The 16596-nt window shown below is 34.0% G+C and overlaps 1 protein-coding gene across 2 annotated transcripts; it reads left to right on the plus strand.

The window, feature by feature from the left end:
- Window positions 1-9527: 9527 nt before the first annotated feature.
- LOC109007521 lies at window positions 9528-16463 on the plus strand. Of its 2 annotated transcripts, none has more exons than XM_018987207.2 (6): window positions 9528-9597; window positions 9878-10516; window positions 12010-14063; window positions 14796-14984; window positions 15119-15296; window positions 15372-16463. In XM_018987207.2, the coding sequence occupies exons 2-6, from the start codon at window positions 9910-9912 to the stop codon at window positions 16274-16276; spliced, it is 3933 nt and encodes a 1310-aa protein (XP_018842752.1). In that variant the 5' UTR covers window positions 9528-9597; window positions 9878-9909; the 3' UTR covers window positions 16277-16463. The 2 variants fall into 2 exon arrangements, with proteins under 2 accessions (XP_018842752.1, XP_035542064.1); XM_035686171.1 differs by having other exon boundaries at window positions 9543-9609.
- The last annotated feature ends 133 nt before the right edge of the window (window positions 16464-16596 follow it).

Raw genomic sequence — 16596 nt, forward strand, 5'->3', positions numbered from 1 at the left:
TAATCCTATTTGATTTTGTTAGATCCGAACAAGCTGATCTTTCACCTGCTTTGAACTTAATCCCAAAAGGGTCAGCATATTAGGCAGGCATGCGCGGAGTCGCCTATAGTACTAGTGCACAAATGGCCGTATTCATAAGTCAAGCATGTTAGGTGGTTTATCATAATTGAATTTTTCGTGCCGAACAACGAATAAAAGATAAATGATATTTACAATTTTAAAATATGCAATTTCTACGTATTTTCTTTAAAAAAAGGTGGATAAATATGAGATTTACATTTTAAAATAAAATATTTTTTTAATAGATTTTCGAAAGGGAATGCACAGAGCTTGCCTTGCACGCTTTAGTATCATTATATCTAGTATTACTCATGAATAAATACGAGTTTGATTTTGTATTAATGGTGAATTGAAATCAACATATATAGTCTCAAAAATTGAATTAAATCAATCGAGAATAAATAGGACATAATAATAATGTGAGCAACTTTCACAATCAAACTTTCTTGATCGATCTAAAAGCTAGCATGCACTTCCACATGAAGATAAGAGCTGGGAGTTTCAGCTTGCTTTGTAACTTTACTAGATAAGGATATAACAGTACTACTGTGAACTTTGAGTTGTATATATATGTTAGCAAGACGCGTACGACAAGTTAAGTCGTTGCTTGTGCCGATCATCAATCTTGATTCTCCAAAGTCTATGGCGATCGAGTGTGTGTTCATGAGAATATACCATCTAAAAACAATCAATAATTGTTTATGTCTCTATTAAGAATCTTTATCTGGCTGATCTGTTTTCTAAAAATTTATATTGAGTGTATGTTTGAGATTACGATGAGAAATATAGCTTATAGTTTAGGACTTATCTAGCAGCTTATCCTTAAATAATAAGTTCTAGTATTAAAAAATTTTTTACTGGTTGGTAAATTTATTTTTAAAGCACTTTCAAATATTACGTTTATTTGGAAATAAATTAAAAAGTGTTTTCTGATGTAGAAATTACGATTATTTGAATTTTGAAAGATTATGACCATATATATACTTGAAAGTTTGAAAGTTGCAATTATCTGAAAGTTGTATTGGAAGTTTCGTCCATTGACAGTTTTTTTAAAATTTGAATTACCTTCTGCATTATCCGAAAAAATACGTTTAAGAAAAATCATCAAAATTCAAACATATTTTTCAGCTTATTTGAGATTAAAAGTGTTTTAATATATATTAATACCCAAACAACCTAATTTTTTTATTAAAGAACTTTTAAAACTATTTAAACACTTTTTAAGACTCATACCGCAACCCCAAATAGGCTCTAAATATTGCTCAGCTAAAACACATTTTGCTCACATTTTAGAATCTACATTCACATTCACAAAAACATATATACTTGAGTCGTCTTTCTCTTTTGGTGAGAGAGATCGATGAAGTTGAAGAGTAATTCAAAGGTTTTTAAATTTTCATTTTTAATGTTCAAACTCAAAATATACTTTGGAAGACATCACAAGGTTATCGCATATGTACTAAATATATATATATATATATATATATATATATATTTATAGATGTGTGTATAAGTTTCTTCTATTTTCAAGTCGGTTTGGAGAGTACAAATATGACACGTCCTTACAAATCAAATCATGTTATATATCTGCAATATGGAAAATGTATAGTCTTAAAACTTGAAAGTATAATATTCATTTATGTCCCTAAGATCATCAGTTAATAGGTTCAATATTTGAAATTAATATGATAATGCCACCAAAGCATTACATTCTTTTAAAAAAAAAAAAAACCATGATTTCAAGCCACTCTACAACCATATTATCCTCCAATGAGCTCACTCCACGTAAGCCAAAAAAAAAAAAAAAAGAGTGAAAACTTGATTACACAATTGACACAAGACAAGAAACATTTGAATCAGCAAACATAGAACGTGGTGAATTATTATAACCCTAATCATTATTACTACCATTGGCGCGTAACCTAACCTAGAACAGTACAAATTGCATGGGGACCATGTTTCCTCTTTTCCCCCAATGCCAATATATATCATAAAGTAGTACTATTATCGATCCCACACCATTGTATAAATTTGGCTGCGTTTTGACATGATCGCCACCAAAATCATTTTTCTATATTTCAAAGCCATAGCTAGCTAGCTAGGACTTTGAAGCTTTTGATCTTTGAATTGAGGTTTCAAAGCCTGCAGCCAGTGATCTTGTTTTCTAGAGGTGATTTCACCCACCTAGTACTACTACTTAAAAGAAACAAGGAAGAAGATGATGATGGTGGCTATTGCGGCGGAGCTCTTGAGGGAGTATGCAGCGGTGCTTACAAGGGTGTCCGAGAGGCTTCTACCACCACGGCGTGGCATCATACATTTTCATGGTCTTAGAAATCTTCGCCTGAGTTCTTCAGCTTCAAACCAAGACTTCTCCTCATTCGTTCTTTATTTTTAGCTTCTCATGATATATAATGAGTTTTAGTCATGAGTACTTCACAATCTTCAATCCTTCATGTATTTTTTTTCTTTTTCTGCAATCTTGATGCATGCTTTTGGGGAGGTTTTAGATAATTGGGATTTGATCACAGGTAAGAACAGTACATGATCAGATTTTCTGATTATTATCTCAGATTCATTCCTTATCACGAAAGTTATAATAATGCAATGAATGAGCTCTTGTGCCTTTCCTTTTCCTTTGGAATTTTGTTTTCTTTCTTCCTTAAAAGTGAAAAAGGTGCATGGTGGCATCAGCAATCTTTAGAGACGAATATCATGAAATGAAGTACTACATATATATATATATATATATACTCTCTAATTTTCTAATATCTTAAGAGTTTTTTAGTATAAACCCCATATATATGAACATTAAATACTATATTTATTTTATTCTGAATTCGATTATCCAATTTGATCAAGTAATTAATTAAAAATAGTACTGCTAGATATAATTGTAGTGTGTGCAAATCTCGCACACTCACTTTAAAAAAAGTATGACTCAGTATTATGAAAAAATTAATTTTTTTTTCTTTATATAGATTCCATTTGTCTTACTTTTTACAAATAAGTGTGCGAAATTTATACACTATATGACTCTATAAATATATATATATATATATATATATATATATATCTATATATATGGGGGAATGATGGTAATTGGTAAAGTTGTGGGATCTCTCAATGAAATTAGTGTCACTATTAACAACACTAGAAATTTATTTGAACCTATCTTCTTTGATTGTCGGCCAACCATCAAGATCAATTTCACGGTTGGTAGAATAATTACAGCATATTATTACAGGTGTTGTTAGTCAAACTCAAACTCAATCACTATTATTCTCTTTGATTTCCTCCTCAGATCCCTAAAAAACTATTTGCTTCATGGAATGATTATATAGAAAAAGATAAAAAAAAAAAAATACTAATAAAAAATTTATTATATAGAAATATATTTATATCAATTAATTATGAGTTATATATAATCAAGAATAAATCGGCCTGCAGCGTTTTGATGTTGAGAATTTAACTGAAAAAATAAATAAAGGATAAATTAAACAATGTATATATCCTATATATGAACCCATTCCCATATAATTGGGGTACAATAGACAAAATCAATAGACACCATATTAATTTGATATCAATACAAGTAATCATGTGGAACATTATAATAAAACAATAATAAAATCTATATGATAGTATACACCCATAAACTCATTCATCATATATGGGCATAATAGGCACTTAATTAATGACCAAAAAATAAAAAATAAAATAGAAAAATTATGTTCTTATGTTTTATTTTACTTCATACTTCTTATATTATACATTCTAAGTGGCTGACATTGGAATCAAGGATTCAAGAGTACTATTGCGTGAAAAAAATAATCCCAAAAACAAAGAACCATTTTTCCCTTCGAGAACCCTTTCTCTCACTAAAAAAAAAAAAGCCTCCAGATCTGAGTTTCGTCGTCGTCATCGGAGGAAGCCTTCCTGTCCTCCCTTTCTATGAAAAGTGAGGTTAAGTCTCTGTTTGGACAGTGTGTTATCTCTTGGATGTTTGTTTGTAGAGAGTATCAGCAGCAGTGAAGTCCAAACCAGTTTAGTAGTATACTGGTAGAGCTCCAAATGATTGATATGAGGATCATATCTCCGCATGTATCCGGTGATGGATGTATATTTCTCTTAATGAATGAATTATGACATTTTCCTTCAAAAAAAAAAAAAAAAGATAAGTGGCTGACATTTAAATATATCATACGTTTTAAGACATTTAAATGGTTGATATATAAAACTACTTTATATATATATATATATATATATATATATAGCATTAGTAAGTGTGATTGAAAATTAATTACAAATTTTAAACAAATACTCTCTATATATTTATATCTACCGAGAATAATGCTTACTATATAGGAATTATTCCCAAGCATTTGATTATATTTTATTAGACTAATACTAGATACAACATTAAGTGTCCAAGCTCGCACACTGTATTTGAAAAATAGTGTAGTCCACTATTAAAAAATAGGATTATTCATGTGAGTACACTCTTGAATCATTTGTCCACTTCTTTTTAAAGAAAATACGTTGAACTTGCACGTATGTATTAAAACTATATAAATCATTCTCATTTTACTAACAATAAATTAACCATGACTCCTAATATTCAATGTCAAAACAAAATATCGTTTCATACAATCATGAAAGTTAGTGGTCAAGCTAGCTGTTTTAGTGGCTAGTACTAGTGGATAAGTAATACTAGATACAATCATGGATTATGCAAGCACTGTATACTCTTTTGAAAAAGTAAGTAAATATAGGATCTATATAAAAATAAATATACAGCAATTGCACATTCTATAACTACAAATATCATTTCTCACTAGTGAATAATTCAACTTTTTATTTGAAGTTTAAACAATTCGATCAATGGGAGACATTTAATTACAAAAATATACTTGTAAAAACAATATTAGAAAAGTAGCAAATGTCTATTTAATATTTTGAAAATCGATATTTATACAATTTTTTTCATTACCCATTTTACAATGGATACTATCATTTCATGAAAAATACTAAGATCATGAATATAATAATAAAATGCCATTGTGAGAAAAGGTAAGATCTGATTATGGTGTGCTGTAGGATATTTGATTAAGATTAGAATTTGACATGGCTTCTTGTGATATTTTAGATCTATTAATTTATAATAAAAGTAGATTTATAATTTATCGTATCATATAAAAATACGTTAATTTATGAATTCATTTTTTTAAATTTTCTTTGAAGTTAAAATATTTATTAAACTTTATTTAGAGAAATTGTATATATCCTTAAAAATTAATTATATATGAGGTAATGATTGGAATTAGTAAAGTTGTGGGACCCCTCTAAATTATATCGCAACATGGTAGATTTATTTGAACCTATCCTAGTCTTTGGTTTTGTTTGATACAATAATTACAACATTATTATAGTTGTTTTTTGTCAAACCCCAATCACTATCCTAATTGATTGTCCTGCGCGCCCCTCAAAAACTATTCCCTCACGCGAAAGATAGATAAATATATAAAGTGGATCCAACAGTTTTTATGATTGCAAACCTTTTGATTTCATGAATTTTACTACAATAACCAAAAAATGTCTATCATTCCTATAAACTTGGGTATAGAAGACAAAACCAATATGAAATACCGCATCATATATTTTGATGAAAAAAAAAAGTTATAAAAAATTTATTTCTCCACGTGTTAGTTATTGATATATTGAAAATTATGAAATTAATCACACAAGTTTACCATAAAATGATAATTAAATTTATAATACCCCCATAAACACATATATTCTCTTGTCATAAAACAAAAAGTAACTTGGGTAGAAAACAGAGAAGAAGAAGAAGAAGGATGAAAATATTATAAATTAATCAATTATTTTATAAATAAATCAATATGATAATACCACTTCATGAAAAGTTTATTCTATTTGAATCCCAGATTTTTATATACATTCGTCCCCCCAAAACTCAAGACAAGTAGCTTACCCACACCCAACTCACCCTTCTTTATTCGGCTTCTCTCTTTCGAGTAATTATATGCATCAGCCTACACTCTTCACATACCATGCATTCAATTTTTTTTTTTTTTAACTCAATACACTAAGTGTGTTGAGTGTGTGATAAATAGTAGGCTGATGCAAATATTTTTCCCTCTCTTCTCCTATCTCTATTTTCTTTTTGTTTTTCTTCCCCATTTTACTAAGATTAGATTTGCCAATACATTTTGTCACCTCGCCATTGAAAGCACAGCCCCACCTTCGTCCGCCCATAATTACTAATGAGTGGCGCTACTGTGTCGCTTGTATATGCCCGCTCCATTTGACCACCTGACGTGGCATGCTACATTACTTATTAATTTAAGAAATAAAGAAAAGAAAAAAAAGGGGCTGAAAAATCAAATCAAGCGGGATATTTTGAAGAGAACCCTTCTGTCGCCGAACACCATCACGAGTTCCTTCCACTGCCGAACATCGGCTCCCTCCTCCACGAGTATCATCCATCAAGGCAGCATAACTTCTTTATTATTCTCATGGCGACAGAGCATCTACCCACCCAGATTTGGCTATAGGGTAAGCATTCGACCCCTCCAAATGCCAAAGCTCTTTCCAGACCCTTCAAGTGACACTCTCAAACTTTCCTACCTATTTGCTTTCATCCATTTATAGCAATCCCCACATTTTCTCGACAAACAGTTTGTTGCTTAGAATTACTTTCTTTGTTGCGTATTCGTAATCCTCTTCTCGGAAAGCAGCAGAGGTTTCTCATTTTCTTGAAAAAACAAATAGAGGACAGTTGTGTTTTTTGCTTTTCAATTTTATTTGGTCACTTATTGCCGAACTCCTAAACATTGATCGACATTAATGAGATGCTTATACTCTCAATCTTTGGCATTTTGCTTCACTTTCTCTAATCTCTACATTTTTCCTTAGAAAAAACAGAGTCTGGGCTCTTAAATTTGGGACAACGTGATTATGTCATATTATTGGTCTTCTCCATGGGCTGCTATAGTTTCTTGCTGAAGATTTATTTTTTTTACAGGATCTAATGTGGTAAATGATATGTTGTGCATGACATCACTGGGAGTGCCATTTACAACTCATTGCTATGTTTAGAGACCTATATTTTGGAAATTAATCTAGGTTACTTTGCTTTTAAGCTTGTTTACAACATCGGTGTGGAGTGTAGCGTGAGGGAGAAAGGGCTACTGCAAGTTTAAGATGGAGGCGACGGACATTCTCGTGGGGTGAATCGTGTGATTCTATGTGGATGAAAAACTCATCAAAGGTGGCTGCGAGATGGGAGCTAGGATTCAAAGTTCACACAAATCATGTTTTGCAAAAGGGTTTGAAATTTTTTTACTTCGTTTTTTGTCTTCACGTGACGACGTGGCATATGCTACGCTGGGCGGTAAGATGGAGCGGTCAATTTCAAGCGGCAGACTAGCAGTCCCCACTGCCTAACACGTGGCATGCCTCCACATGCCCTTCCTAGATTAGATCTCAATCTCCTTTTGATGCTAGAAACTTCTAACTAGTGTTAAGATCTAAATTAAATAATAAAATCTATCTATTTTCATTAGCTTAAAAAATGGGGCTCTCTCATTAAAAGTAAATAGATAAATAAATAAAAAGGGAAACTCTTTTTTTCTTTCGCTTTCTCTTTCTTGTAAAAAGAATTTTGCTGGAGGAGGAGGGTTTCCTCTTTCTTCTCCCTCTCCTTCCCTCCTTTCTCCATCTACACACTTTTTCTATCAATGTTGTTCTCTTATATTTTTTTTTTTTTTTTTGTTGCCTTCAAGGCCGAAAAAGATAGATCTACAGTTTTCCGTCAACTTTCGAAAGACAAGCATATCACAGAAGACTCTCAGACCGTAAATCGTTTGGAGAAATCACTGCGCGTGGTCTTCACGCGCCTCTCACAACTGTACGTGGTCCTCACGTGCCATCCATTCCGACATCTTTTCTATCAACATGCATCAGATCACTAGAATCGTCACCATTAGATCTTTTAGATATGACTTTTGTGGCTGAAAAGAGACAATCATAGTACATTCACACACCATCACAGATTCTGAAGTCTACTGGAGTTGGTCGAAACTGTAATTCGTCATTTTTCACATCTATGTTACTGCTTTCCTTATTGTTTAGTAAAAAAAAAAAAAAGTTTGTCGCTTAAACGTTTGTCTGTAGAAGTTGACACCTCTCTTTCTATGAAGAGTGAGGTTGAGTTTTGTTTAGGCATAGTGCTATCTTTTGGACGTTTATTTGTAGAGAGTATCAACAGTAATAAAAATCAGACCAATCACGAAAGGAAATTGTGTGTGCTGATGGAGCTCCAAATTCATTAATTGGTTTATGAGGTAATGGTTGATATGGAGATATTCTTATATGTATCCAATCATAAATGTAGAATTTCTCTTAAAAAAAATTTTAAACAGATGAAAAGATATAATTTTTATTATTTAATTTACATTTTAAAAGAGGGGGCTTTTAAACTATGTTATGATATTTTCATATGTTTTTCAAATTTTCTTTTGAGTCACTTTTTTAAAGGGACTTTTAGCTTCAGAGCAGCGTCCAATCGCGCCACCCACCATCACACACATGCCCTACCTAAAATCTCTTGATATCCATCTCTCCCTCCCCAACAAAGCAACTTCACATTATGAGCAGCACGTGAGAGTGGTAGCGCATGTGGCCCACGCGCCACCGTATCCGTCACTCTTTACCAAAACTGTTAAATATTTTTTTAGAAGTTATATTCATTACCTAAATATAAATTCTATATATCATTCTCGCATCATATTATATATATTTTTTTTTTCTTAACAAATATGTAAATATATAAATGATACAAAGAGAATTTAATTAATTTAAAAAAAAATATAATATATAATATACAAAAATGATAAATAACAAAACTCTTATTTAAAATTATGAGATAAGATATCATCAACCACCCATTCTAATATGAATAATTATGGAATGCACCCTAATAGTGATGGACTCTCCTTCAAACCGCAAAACTGTCGGCCTAGAAATTATTGGACCAAATTCTTTAAATTCTATTTTCTAATTTTTTTATTTTTTATTTTTTGCATTGTAATGTTTTTTGAGATGTTTGCTGTCCCCACCTCTTTTATTATATTTTTTAATTAAATTATTCTACTCATTATTTATAGACTACATATCTATTAAGAGAAAAAAATAAAATAAAAAAGAAAAATAAGTGTATAGTATAAGGATGATAAATAATATTTTTTTAATTTCATTAATTTAATCTGATGTATTGAAAAAAAAAACAACGTTTCTCAAAATTAAAAGCAAAATGTATCTCTTGTTTTTTTTTTTCTAAAAAAAAAAAAAGCAAAATTTATTTGATCATTTTGACCAGGGGCTTCTTTGTAATTGACATCAAAGTAAGTAAGCTCCACGTATGTGGCTCCTCCTCCTCCATTCTTATTTCGTTTTCCTGGAACAGAGACCACGCTGCTCTTTGTATCTCGCTCTGTCTCTCTCCAGTCTCCGGTCAGTCTTCTAGTATGAATCTCCGTAATCCTTTAGATTTTCTGTACAATTTACCAGCACAACATCTTCATCGAATCATTTTAATAAAGGTTGCATTTTATATCTCTTAGAGGACAATACATTAACATGCTTAAAGCTCTTTGATCAGTATTGTTCTTGATCATATATATCCGTATACTTCTTTTTGTTTTTGTCTATTTTTTTCTTATATTGGCTTTGATCTTTAATTCCCTTGGCATGATTTTAAACTTTCTGGATTTTAATTATCTCTAACGACCAGAAAAATTAGAAGAGAAAAAGTAAAGAAAGTCGATGGATAATGGGTCCATGGATTCTGGGTCTCATGGTCATGAAAGATCTGCACCGTCTTCTTCAAATTTATCGGCTTTAGCCCCACCTTTTACGGTTGTGACAAAACCCATTGTAAGCTCGCTTGGGGATTGGACTGAATTCTCTTATGGCGTTCCCTTGAGTTCTTCTCTGCACAATTGGCTCCCTTCCGACTATCCTGATTCTGGGCTTGGTTTATATTCAAACCACGGTACAGAATACGATCCGATTCATTCATCGGATGCATATGATTACGGTGCCTCTCATGATATTCATTCACCCTATACCCACTTGTCTTCAGTGAACCCTATCGCCCCGGTTTCGGTCGATGGCGTGGCAACTAGTAATGTTGAAGCCCAACTATATTATCCCTCATATATCCCGCTCCCAATTGAAGACCATGATCCTATGGTGGTTCCAGATGAAACTAGTTATGATTTGTCATCGAGTTCCCACGTTGTCACCTTGGATGGGTCCTCCTCCAAGAACGATCATACTCAATCTGGTTGCCACCTTGAAGGGGGTTTCTGCTCAAAGGAGTTGAGTGTATCTGGTTCGTCCTCCATTTTCATGAATGATGCGAACCTAGGTATCTCTACCTTACCTTAAAATAAATATGATTTTTGTTTCATTATTTGGTTATTGTGCTTTTGAATGCTACAATTTTCCAATCTATCAGTCTTATTATTATGGTTGAATGTTGTTGGTCAATTTGTTCTCATCGAGATTTTTGTTATGAAGTCTGGATTCATTTTTATACAGTTTCAAGATGTTACTGAATAAATCTTTCTTATTTTTGGGGTATGTGACTGTTCTCCTGGTCTCCACTTGGATTGAATCTTTTACTTGGATGCTAGTTTTAGCCTCTTTATCTTTATTAACTAATTTTCTACTTAACTTTAAAGATTTGTTTTCTAAAACCTGTGGACAACACATGCTTCTGTGACATCCCGAATTTGGTGAACACCATGATAGAAAACCAACTCTCACTCAAAACCCACAATTTTTCTAACATGCTTGGTCAATATTTCCCATTAAACCATTAGCACAAAATAAGGGAATTATGATGTAGGGCATTTGAAAGGACTTTTGTCAATGTTTTTGGTCATTTTCGGAATTTTTAAGTTTATGAGTCTCTTCTTGATCTTAGGTTAATTTTGGGATTCCGTGGTTAATTTAGAATACTTTTGTGGTAGGATATTAATTTGGATATGTTTTGGAATATTATTACTTCGTTATTGAGTTGAGTTGAGATTCAGAGATGAGTTGAATAAAATATTGTTAGAATATTATTTTTAATATTATTATTGTTTTGGGATTTGAAAAAGTTGAATTGTTTATTATATTTTGTATGAAAATTTGAGAAAGTTGTAATGACAAGATGAGATGAGTTGAGTTGAAGTGAGTTTCCAATTCAAACAAGGCCTTAATCAAGTGTATCAAATAATATTTCTTTGAGATTTTTTGTTTCTAAATTCTGATGGAGTCCAAAGCTTTTCTTGTGGAAAGGTGTACATAATGGTTAGTGCTGTAGTCATCCTTCTTCGGCTATCATGCTGTGTCAGCTTAGGTGCACAAACATTTGACTTCCTATTTTATTTTGGGTCTTGAGCTTGATATATTTCCCAATTTTGTTAAGGAGAACTTCATTTCAAGGTTATGGGAAAAAAGGTCAGAAAGAACGTTGGGGTGGGAAGGGTTAGTCAATTCGTCTGTAGAAGGTTAGACTGAAAAAGAGATTATGATAGATTGGTTTAATGATCGAAGTATTTCCTTGCTATCCTTTTGTTTGTTTTTTAACTTGATCTTTGCTTCATCCTGTTTTATCAATTAGTATGTCTTAGAATGGACTTTCCTTATCCTTTTGTTTAAATGTACCAGCCTCACTCATACTCACTCATGATTATCTTGCTGTTCTGTGTAGATATGTTATTACCATTCGTATGTTGTTTATTACTGAAACTTTAGCCTTGGGATTGTGAGAAAAAAGAAAGGAAAACAAAAAGATATGTAATGAGTACATTGTTATAAGGGTCATCTGATTTTTCTCATTAAATTTTTATGATTATTTACCATTCACAGGAGCTCAAGCCTCCAAAGGTTCATACACATGTGAAGAAGGTTCCAATATCATTGATATGTTGGGTTGGGAAAAGCACAGTGGATGTTCAAATACGGAATGGCCTAGCAATAAATCCTTCCCAGTCAACAATCTGCCAACCATGCCCATTGATTATTCAAAAACATCTACCATAGGTGCCCCTTCGCTACTTATAGAAAACCCACCTAAAAAACCCTCCTTTGAAGAAGTCACAAAGATGTACGAATGTCAAGTGCCATGCATTGCTTCATATGAGAAACACATTAGGCATTGTAATGCTAGTATGAGGGGCAGTGCATCATGCGAGACATCTTCACCTTCACTTGTCATTAGACCACCAGATGTCGACACCAGCATGTCTGCACCAAATACAGGTGCCCCTTCGCTACTTCTAGAAAAGCCACATAAAAAGTACTCTTTTGAAGAAATCACACAGATGTACGAAGGTCAAGTGCCATGCATTGCTTCACATGAGAAACACATTAGGCAGTGTAATGCTAGTATGAGTGGCAGTGCATCATGCGAGACATCTTCTCCTTCACTTGCCATTAGACCACCAGATGTCGACACCAGCATGTCTGCACCAAATACAGGTGCCCCTTCGCTACTTCTAGAAAAACCACATAAAAAGTACTCCTTTGAAGAAATCACACAGATGTATGAACGTCAAGTGCCATGCATTGCTTCACATGAGAAACACATTAGGCATTGTAATGCTAGTATGAGTGGCAGTGCATCATGCATGACATCTTCTCCTTCACTTTTCAATAGACCACCAGATGTCGACACCAGCATGTCTGCACCAAATACAGGTCCACTTGAGGATATGAATTTTGGGACCGATGTGACTGATCCAAATGCTTGTGGTAATAGTCCCTCCTACGCAAACGAGTCCTTTCCCTTGTTAGGCTCTAAAAACAAAGTTCGGTTTGATACAAGCCAACTCCGAATGCACCTAGACACAAATGATTCTATTAGTATGGAATCATTATCTTTAAAAAATGAAGAGCTTTCAAAGAAGAAAGAAATTTCTGAGGATGCCTTGGATCAAGTCTTTAAACCAAAATCTGGATTTCAAATATCTCGTACAAGTTCAGATGGCTTCAATTTGACACTTGATCCTATTGAGAATTCTTCTGAGAGCTTAGATTATTATAACCCTGTTGTGGACTCACCATGCTGGAAAGGAGCTCCAGTTATTTGTTTTCCTCCATTTGAAGCTTCTGAAGCCATCGGTTCTCAATATATGAGAAAAATAGAATCATGTAATAGTTCTGATTGTAAGGTGCCTAAGGTCTTCCCTCTCGCCATTGATAATGCAGTAAAATTCTCATCTCAAAATCCAAATGAGAAGACAATGTATGTGGGAAGAGGCCTAGCGCCTGCTCCAAAGGGGCCTTCAGATGCTAACTCATTATTCAGAGATCCCAGATCTGATGGTTCTTTAAATGCAAATGATGGATCCTTTCTTTCAAAATCATGCTACGACTATACAGTTCAACATACTGATAGCATTTGTGAACCATGGGAAGACCATGCCTTACCCAGCATGTCCACAGTTGGTTCGGACTTAACACTTTCCCTCACCAGGCAGCAAAATTTTGAATCAAGCAAAATGATTCCTGAAAAGCACTCATCAGAGACTTGTGTTGAAGATCCAGGATCTAGTATCAGTGATGCTACAAGTTCACCTGATGTGTCTTTCTATTCCTCTGGATATGGCCTGTCTTCATCATCTTCAGTGGAAGATTCTTCTGCTAAGCTTACCGAACTGCATGAGCCAGATTCAACCCCAAAAATAGATGTCCAGATGCTGATTAATATAATGCGTAACATGTCTGACTTGCTTCTATTTCACTCTTCAAATGATTCACTTGAACTGAAGGATGGAGACTGTGAGGTCCTTAAGGATGTCATCTTTAATCTCCATCGATGTATATTAAAGGACGGTGAACAAATGACTGCAACACGAGAATCAATATTTCCGCAGCAAGGCACAAGTCAATATCTTGAAGATTTACCAAAGCTTCCGAAGGTAGGCTATTTTCTTCTGTTTTATCTCAATATAGACTTGGTTCTCTACCAGGTAAGAAACAAGTTACCTTTCTAATAAATGGTAGATATTGTAAATCCATTGGATTGCTTCTCTCTTTTTCACTGATTAAAGTTAACCACATGAATGACACAATTATGAAGTAAATGGCAAGCTTTTGTACAGGCCATTATATGAAAAAAAGATGGCCTTTCTCATATCTGAGCACTATTTTACAGCACAAAAAGCTCTAATGCAGGCTTCTTAAAGATTCTCTTAAACCCCAGATATTTGAGCCACTTGTATCTTCGTTAGAGAGCAGGTTTATCCACTTGAGAAAGTTTTGACTTTTCAGCAAGCTGCACAGCATAATGATTTTTTCTTGAAACGAGACGGATGCCTGAATGTGTAGAGTGCAGCTCCCTGTTTGTTCTAGATAGCTGACTGAAAGGAAAAATATGAAACCGTTCATTATAATATTCCATTCAACAATTTAAGCTTTATTATTTTTGTATTTGGATCATGAATATAAAAACAATGTTTCTTTTTTTAACAATGAAGTCTTATTTTTAGCCTTTTAGGTTGTGAGTTATTCACAAGTCTGAAACTTCCATTAAAGATTGAATTTGTTGATTTTTTTATCTGTTTTCCTGCTTCTAAGATTGGGTCCCCGGTGTTTAAAGAAAAAAAAAACTGTGCTAGGATATTTTTTAATCATATTATGCTGGACTTCAGGAAGTGAATGTAGACAGGCCTAGAGTGACAAAAGAAGCAGCTGTTATCACTCGGGATCAGCTTGACCATAAGGGTCTTCATGAGGAAAAGCATCATAATATTGGTTCTGGTAATAAAATGGAGATGATATCAGATTTTGTTTCTGTGAAGGGTGGTGCCAACATGGTGGAAAAAGATAACATGACGCAGGTTCTTTTTCTGTTTGTTTTTTTTATACATCCATAATAACTGTTGGTCATTATTCTCCCAATGAAGAATGCAAAAGGAAGGGGAACAAAAAGGAAATAAAACCTTAGTTCTTCGCTGTGGATTATGTTTTGCAGGCTATTATGAAGGTTCTCAGTGACAATTGTGATCATGAGGAAGAAATGCAGCCAAATGGCTTCTTGTATAAAACTTTATGGCTAGAAGCAGAAGCTGAATTATGTTCCATCAACTATAAGGCTCGCTATAATCGTATGAGGATTGAGATGGAGAAATCTGAGTTGCACGAGGCAAAAGGTACTAATTTTATCTAAAACTGATAGTTCCTTTGTTATTGCTTAACCTAATATTCTTGTGCTTCATATGTGGCAGTAAATACCCTGGATGTGGAGAAAAGACTAAGATCCAAGGCTTACTGTGATTTAAACGCGGTTGACAAATTAATACCTAAGGCCAAGGTTGGCCCTTACTCTGGTATTTCCATCCAGGATATCCCTTCCATGCAGCATGTTATGGCTAGATATGGTATTCTAAAACACCGGATTGACCACTCAAATTCCGCTACTACTTTAGAGGAAGTGTCAAGCTCAAAAGTGTATCCTGAGTTGAACAAGGTTGACCAATTGACACCTGAAACAGCTCAAGCAAAGTGTCCAGCCCATGATATGTCCATCCAGACTTCTCCTATCATCAGCCCAACCTGCCATGCAAATGATGTTATGGCTAGATTTAATATTCTAGAAGGCCAAGGTGGCTGCATAAATCCTATCAAGGCTACAAATGTAGAGGAACCACCGACCTCAAGTGTTTCTCCTCTTCTGAATGAGGTTAAGAAAGACACCCTGATCCTAGATATTTCCATCCAGAATTCTCCCATTTCAACCAGCCCCAACACAGATGACGTTGAGGATTCCATCATGACCAGATTCCATATCCTCAAGTGCCGGGATGACAACTCGAGATCCATGGATGTGAAAAGGCAAGAACCGACAGAGGTGTTTCATCTTGGGTTTTCAGGTGAGAAAAACCACCAGCCAATTAGTAGTGAGAGATCAGAGGATGGAAGTGTGGATGTTAAATTGGGACCAGTCTTGCAGCATCGCACTGCCAACAGTCCTGAAGACAAGTTAACAGTGAAGGAGTTTCATCTTCGTGAGGATGATCCAACGGTCCAATCTCGCCACTCCAACAGGCTTGGGGATCCACTTGCCGCAGGTTGGTATGATAGCAGTTCATCAGATTGGGAACATGTAACGGAGGAGGAGCTTATGGGTTAGACCTGTTAAGCTCAAGTTGGACCTGAATATTCCTTTGGTAAAGTGTTTCATATTTTCTGAAAGAAAGCCATGCAGTTTCTTTGTAATATAACATGGGAATTACTTTCACAACAGTATATATGACTGCTCTTTGAACTTAGCCTTTAAACATAATCTGGATTTTTAGAACCTGTGTTTTGTTTTTTCCCTTTTATCTCTTTTGGCTATTAATCTTGCAAGTTGCATTGCTTTCTATTTGAATGCCCACCCCCATGAATCTTTACCTCTTCCAGATCCTTTCTTTTAGGTTCAAGATTTTTTTGTTTTTGTTTGGGTTTTTT

This window comes from Juglans regia, chromosome 16 (genome assembly GCF_001411555.2).
Source record: "Juglans regia cultivar Chandler chromosome 16, Walnut 2.0, whole genome shotgun sequence".
Lineage (NCBI taxonomy): Eukaryota > Viridiplantae > Streptophyta > Magnoliopsida > Fagales > Juglandaceae > Juglans > Juglans regia.